At 54.3% G+C, this 7,049-nt stretch overlaps 1 protein-coding gene across 1 annotated transcript; it reads left to right on the top strand.

The window, feature by feature from the left end:
* Positions 1–182: 182 nt before the first annotated feature.
* On the top strand, positions 183–3,520 carry DDX49 (DEAD (Asp-Glu-Ala-Asp) box polypeptide 49; the record flags this gene model as incomplete). Its single annotated transcript, XM_010084826.1, has 10 exons — positions 183–304; positions 400–587; positions 695–835; positions 1,160–1,235; positions 1,358–1,434; positions 1,705–1,802; positions 2,103–2,177; positions 2,521–2,609; positions 2,995–3,066; positions 3,344–3,520. Coding segments are annotated over 10 exons (1,115 nt in total), but the record flags the coding sequence as incomplete, so codon positions are not given.
* Positions 3,521–7,049: the final 3,529 nt, after the last annotated feature.

Below are 7,049 nucleotides of genomic sequence, written 5' to 3' on the forward strand. Positions count from 1 at the left end.
TTGGGAGGGAGCAGAGCGCCCGGGGAGGATCTCCTTCCCCATGCCGGGAGCTGTTATCCGTTGGCCAAGGCAGTGGAGGCTGGGAGAGATAAGGAGGCTGACATTTGGCAGCTTTACAGACTCAAGGATTTTTGGGTCCGCGTTCCATTTCCCATAACTCGGCTCCGTGGCTCTCGTTGCAGACATGGTGGTGCAGGCACTGGAGCTCTCCCGCAAACCCCACGTTGTCATCGCTACGCCCGGCCGGCTGGCAGATCACCTCCGCAGCTCCAACACGTTCAGCCTTAAAAAACTAAAGTTCTTGGTAAGGCACTTTCCCAGGGTTTTTTAGAACGCTTTACAGATTTTTTTAGCTTTGCAGGAACTCCCGCGGATGATCCCGTTGATTTCGGTGCCCAGGTTTTGGATGAAGCTGACCGGTTGTTGGAGCAGGGCTGCGCTGACTTCACCGCGGACCTGGAGGTGATTCTGGAGGCCGTTCCCACGCGCAGGCAGACGTTGCTGTTCAGCGCCACGCTGACCGATACGCTGAAGGAGCTGCAGAGCCTGGCCGCTAACAGACCCTTCTTCTGGGAGGCTGCGTCCGAGTGAGTCTTCATCCGCTCTGCTGAGCATCAAACCCCTTTATCTTCTCTCCTGACTGTCTTTCATCCCCCTTGTGTCCCATCTTCACTTTGCCCTCCCCTCCCGACAGGGTGCGGACGGTGGATGGACTGGACCAGCGCTACCTGCTCGTACCCGAAGCAGTGAAGGACGCGTACCTTGTCCATTTGATCCAGACCTTCCAGGACGAGCACGAAGACTGGTCTATTATTATTTTTACCAAAACCTGCAAGTGAGTGGCGTTGTTCCTCCTGATCACTCGTGATGTACGCGTGACTTTCCATTTCTAGTAGAGATTCCAAATTCCCACTTTATTGGGTGTTAGGCCGGGATGGTATTTGTTTCCTTGGTAGAGAAGCACCTTCTCCTTTGAGCAGCCTCGGGGGTGAGCGGTGTGGGGTGGGTGTCCCATTCCCCACCTCTGTCAGAGTGCTGTAGTAGTTAATTGTGTTAATTGTAGCTTTAGGGCTTCTCGAGCAACCCCAGCTCTGTCCTGATCTCTCAGCTTTACCTTTCCCTGTTATATTCTGATTTTTGGTTTTTTTTTTCCTTCAAGGGACTGCCAGGTCTTGAACATGATGCTTAGGAAATACAACTTTCCTTCCGTAGCTCTGCATTCCATGATGAAACAGGTGAGTGATGGGACAGATCTGGGAGACGGATGCTTCCAGCTGCACCCTGAGTCGGATGTCTGTCTGCATCCTGCAGCTCCCGTGGATCACAACATCCCTCATCCCGACTTTTCTCTTTACAGCGGCAGCGATTTGCAGCTTTAGCAAAGTTCAAGTCCAGCATCTTCAAGATTCTCATTGCCACTGATGTTGCTGCCAGGTAAGGGAAGAACGCTGCCAGAGGTCTCAAACCTGCTTTTTAAACACCAGAACCCCTGTGGAGATAGGCTGGGTTAGCAAGAGGAGAGCTTTCAATTCTCCCCCTTGGGTCGGACGGGGTTGTTCCCTTCCATTGCAGAATATCTCTGGGCTGTGTTTTGGAGCCTGTGTGTGTATTCGTGAGAATCTGGAGCTCTTGGAGAAAGCAGAGGATGGGAATTTAAACTGCACGAACCAAACCAGCATTTCTCAACTTCTGTTCTAGTTCCAGAGGTTTGGACATTCCCACAGTACAGGTCGTCATCAATCACAACACTCCCGGCTTGCCGAAAATCTACATTCACCGCGTTGGCCGGACAGCACGTGCGGGTGAGTGGGGAAACCGCGTGCCATTTGCTGCCTCAAACTGGGACCCCAGCACTGGGGCTGAGCCAGATCTGCTCCGATCACTGGCTCAGCATCCTGACCGCAGCGAGGGCTCACCCTGACCTGCCTCTGAGCTGCACCAGGAGTTAGATGATTTTTCAGAGCAAATAAAGACCCCGCTGAGCACCCCGTCGCCGTAAGACACCAGGCTGACTCATGGGGATGGGTGGAATTTGGTGTGGGCTGGGCTTCATCCGCCCCAGCTTGTGAGGATTCCAGTCTCACTGTGTTCTCGTCATCCAGGTCGGAAGGGAATGGCTATTACCCTGGTGACGCAGTACGACATCCATCTCGTGCATGCCATCGAAGAGGAAATCAGTAAGTAGAGCACCGTTAATGCCGCTCAAATGCGGTATCACACGTGTTCCTTTGTGGTTATGGTACTTGCAGCGTGTGACAGCAATTCCCCTGGTAATCGGTGGAACTGGACTGGGTTTTTTACTAGTTGAGAATTTGCCCCTGGATTTTGTAACCAACCGCAGGGTGTAAATGTCTCGCCCTGCTGTAGAACTGAAGCTGCAGGTTGTGGTTACGGTACTTGCAGTGTGTGACAGCAATTCCCCGGTAATCGGTGGAACTGGACTGGGTTTTTTACTAGTTGAGAATTTGCCCCTGGATTTTGTAACCAACCGCAGGGTGTAAATGTCTCGCCCTGCTGTAGAACTGAAGCTGCAGGAGTTCTCCGTGGAGGAGCAGGCGGTGCTCGACATCCTCACGCAAGTGAACGTCACCAGGAGGGAGTGTGAGATCGTAAGTGTGCAAACACGAGGCCCCTCTACCCGGAGATCCCCTAACGGCCGGCTGTACCCAGGGGATTCGGTGCAGCCCAACATGCGGCTCTGGATACGCAGCTTTGCTCTTGAGCACATAAATAAGAATTTTTAGTCTTTTTTTCTAGTGGCAGCACCTGGATGTGTGTGTGTGTGGAGGGTTGAGTTATCTTCCCTAGGTTTGCTCTGTTATTGTGCATTTTTGCAGCATTTTTATGCTGCTGAGGCGGTACTTTGGGGGAAGGTCTGCAGGCTGCCAAACATGTGCACGGTGCTGAGGTTCTGCTGACCCTTGAGGGCTGTCCTGCTTTTCCCCGTGTTGGTGCTTGGTTACGGATTGCCCTGCTGTGTTTTTGCTTCCACAGGAACTGGAGGGAATGGATTTCGATGAGAAGAAAGAAATAAATAAGCGGAAACAAATGATCCTTGAAGGGAAAGTGAGTTGCTGTGATATAAACTACATTGATCAGTGGGTGGTGGAAAAGGAACGACAGTTCCTCCCTCGCTGCTGTGGTGTGTCCGCCTCACTGCCCTTCAGGGTGGCGAAGGTTTATCTTAAAGGGTGACGGATATTAAAAGCAGCATTGGAGCAGTGTCTGGCTTCTGCAGCCTGCCCAGTCACGGGCTAGAAAGCAGTGTGGGCGTCTCGGCAAGGCGAGGGGGCTGGCACGGTCCCGTGGCACGTCACTGGCGTCCTGGTGTTTGCCATTGCAGGATCCAGACCTGGAGGCAAAAAGGAAGGCAGAGCTAGCCAAGATCAGGAAGAAAAACAAGCAATGCCGCGAGAAGGCACAGCAGACACTGCAGAAGAGAAAGCAACTGCAGCTGAAGAGGAAACTGCAGAAGAAGATGGAGCGGCGGAACAAACTGCCTGCTAAGGAAGAGAAATAACATCCTTGGGGCGACGCGCTTGGCTCGCACTGCCCTGACGCTGCTGCTTTGGGAATACCGGCATCTAACGCGTTTTAATGTGGACACTTCTGACCTGAAATCGGTGTTGGAGAGTACGGGGAAGGTGGGTGAGGGGAGAAGGGACACTTTGATAAACCGTCTCGGTTATTTTTCCTTCCTGCACAGTGCTGCTGGCCTGGGCTGCTCCTGGCAGGCTGGATCAGGCTCCTGATCTGTCTTTGCAGAGCATGTTTCCTTCCTCCAGCTAAGGAGAGCCAGACCTGCATTCCTGGTGACGTGAAGGGAAAGAAAAGATCCTCTCTCTCTTCCCCCTTCATTCAGTCATCGCTCTTTCCTTTTCAAGGGCTGGCGCTTGCCACTCACGCTTGTTTATATCAACAGGTTTTCCCCTGAGCCAGAGTCTAAAAATACCGTGAGGAGATGAGCTCAGCCCCGGTCTGTGCCACAGCCCAGAGTTTTCTGAGAGGAAAATTCCTGGGACACGTGGGGAGGTTGTGTTGTGTGGCGGGTCCTGGGGTCTTCTTGGGATGATTCTGCTTTATCTATTGAAGGGAAACTCCTGCCTGTGACTGTCAGCCTCGGCTCAGACTCCAGCCCTGATGGGGATAACGGAGTCACGGTTTGGAGACCGGGGTGCTGGGGACTCTGTTTCCCAGACAATCAGCCAGTTCAAAGAGCATTTCTGAAGGATTGCCTCGTTTCTTGTACCATCCAAGAGCAACCATTATATTTGGGTCTGCTCTGGAGGCTTCTGGGCTCCCTTCTGTAGGTTTGCATCACGTATGTTTGGAACAGGAGGTGGGTTAGGCTGGAGGGGGCTGAGCTCTCCGAAGAACCAGTTGTGTTTCCCTGTGGAGACAGAACTGAACATCCCAGAGTAGCTCAGGCCAGGGTTTGCCCAGCTCTGTGCTGATGTCAGGTTCGATCCTCGGTGCCTTCTTGAATGTTCAGAGCTTTCTATGACTGAAGATCTGTTATTTCTGTCCCCTGACTTAGAAAAATACGGCCAGCACCCAAATAAATATTTATTACAAGTGACTGGATGTTTGACCTTCTCCAACACAGGGGGGAGTTGTGAGATCCTACGGGCGGGGAGCAGCGCTGCTGTGGGCAAACAGCTTGGGGATAAAATCAGTTGTATTTCAAGAGACGAGCCGGATAAGGATTGAGCTCTTTTGGGGTGTTCTATCCCTTAGCCCCTTCATGCAACCCGAGCCCAGCTCCCTTCCTGGGAGCGTGTGGTGCCTTCGCCTGACTCCAGGTGGTCTGTGCACAGGGAGCTCTTGCAAAGCTGGTGTTTCCCTCGGGGAAACTCCTCCAGCCATGCACAAAGAGCCTCCTGGTGCCTCCAGGCCATGAGAACTGCTTGGGAGCTGTGGCTGGTCTGCTGCCTGGTACCATCTCGGAGATGCCTGAACGCGTTCCTCCTGGCTTTGTCCTGGGTGCCCTCCAGGAAGGAAAAAGCCCTCGGCAGCCTGCCTCGGGGCACAGCTCACGTCACCGCTGGCAGCTGCGGCAGCAGCAGCAAATGGGTTTGTATCAGACGGATGCTTTCTGAATACCAAATGCCTCCACAGCCTCGTGCGTGCTAATTTGTGGAGCAATCCTGGTAGCTGCAGGTTAACAAGCCATCCTCTGTGGGACAGGCTGCTGCTGCCTTCCCGGGGAGGGTGCCGATCGCAGACACCTCTTAACCTGCTGCCTGAAGTCTTTGCTTCAGCCTGGTGGGGGTTTTGCTGTTCGTCTCCTTCCACATGTGACACGTGGGGTTTGATCAAGGCTCTTGTCTTGAAGCTTTATTCCAAATTCCCTTTAATACCTCCCTTGTCTTTCTCGAGCAGCCTCTGCGAGGGTGGGACACGTGCTGGGAGCTCTTCTGGAGCGCTGACTAGCTGCTCTTGCTTCAGATAATCAGTGTTGGGAGTGGCTGAGTAGAAAAAGAGGTTGCTGTGCTGGCTGGGATGTAGAGGATGCCTTCAATTCCCAGATTAGGAATTTATATCTGCCCAGGGTGAAAGGACACTGGGTGACACTCCTGTCCGTGCAAGTAGGATATCCCGTTCTGGGGTCTCTCAGCTTTGTCATAAACTTCTGGGATCCCCTAGGAACACAAGGACTTCCCTCTCATCACAGCCTGGTTATGTCCTGGCTGTAAACCCACCCTCCTCCGAGTGCAGCTCTGCCGGCCGGTCCCCAAGCCGGCGCTCACACACAACCCCGTCCGTGCTGTGCAAGAACCGGCCAGAGCACCGCTGCCTTCTTATGCCACACACGCTGCTCTCCCCCCTCCTTCACCCCAGCTCTGGGGGGGTCCCTGGATGGGTTGCCATGGAAACTTCTCAATTCAGCATCTCGGATATCTGCCTCTGCTCCCACCCAGACTGTGTGCGGCCGCTGAACACCAACGCTGGTGTGTGTGGGGACAGTCCTGCACCAGCCCTCCTCATCCTCCTGTCTACCCGTCCCAGCCCTCCTCATCCTCCTGTTTCCTGAGAGTGTGAAACCTTGCTGCTCTGGGGGGCTCGGCAGGCACAGGCTCCTCTGCCTCCCACCTTGAGGGACAATTCTGTTTGGTCTTCCCGGAGCATTTTCCCTTGTTTCTGCCCCTCGTAGGGAGGAACAGACATCTGAGGTTTTCTGAAGCTTCCAGAGGCTGGTGAGACAGCCAATATTTGCTAAATCCTCCCTGCTGGCAGTTCTGCTGAACAGGGAAAGGTGTGTGGGGACAGGGTTGGGGACACGGCCGTCCCTTCAGGAGCTGACACCCCTTTCACAGATGGATGCTGCACCATGCAGGAAAGCTCTGGATCTCGGAGAAAAGGCAGCTGCAATGAAATTGGGGCAATCTTTGGCCGGGTTTTTGATTTCTCTCTGCTGAGGCAGCAGTGCTGCATTGGAGCTGGCGTTCCAGCCTCGCCGCTGGTGGCTGCAGGCGCAGACGTTTCCAGCTCTCCCCTCGCACAGGGTGCACACACCCCATCTCTGTGCACATGTAACACGCCTGTAACCTCCACGTGGCTTCCTCACGCTGTCCGAAGCCTCGCTGGTCCTGCCTGCCCTGCGTCAGCTGCTGCTTTACCTTCGGATGCTCTTTGCAAACCCAAACTCAGCTCTTTTGAAAGCCTTAAAAAGCTGCTTAACGAGCTTTTCTACCAGGAGTGGCCTTTTCCCCTCCAAGCCCTTCTCCCGGGGCAGCTTGTGCAGCCCGGGGCGGTTCTGCTGCCAGGTTTGTCGGTAGGTGGCAGTTGCTGTGCTCCGGCCACCTCGCTGCTGGCTCCGGTCCTTCTTCCGAGGGAAACCCAGCGCAGGGCTCTTGGCTGTGCAGCTGGGTATTAAAGATTCAGCTCGAGAAAGCAGGGAGGCAGCGGGCGGACAGGGCTGCCTGGCCCCAAGCCTTGCCCATCCCGCAGTCTGGCCCTAAATTTTCCCTTTGGTTGCAGGACTGATCCTGAACCCTGCCACGCTCCGTCGCAGTTCCGGCTGCTTCTCCGTCCCGGGGCTCTCCTCC

This window comes from Pterocles gutturalis, unplaced genomic scaffold, assembly GCF_000699245.1.
Source record: "Pterocles gutturalis isolate BGI_N339 unplaced genomic scaffold, ASM69924v1 scaffold15250, whole genome shotgun sequence".
Classification (NCBI taxonomy): Eukaryota; Metazoa; Chordata; class Aves; order Pterocliformes; family Pteroclidae; genus Pterocles; species Pterocles gutturalis.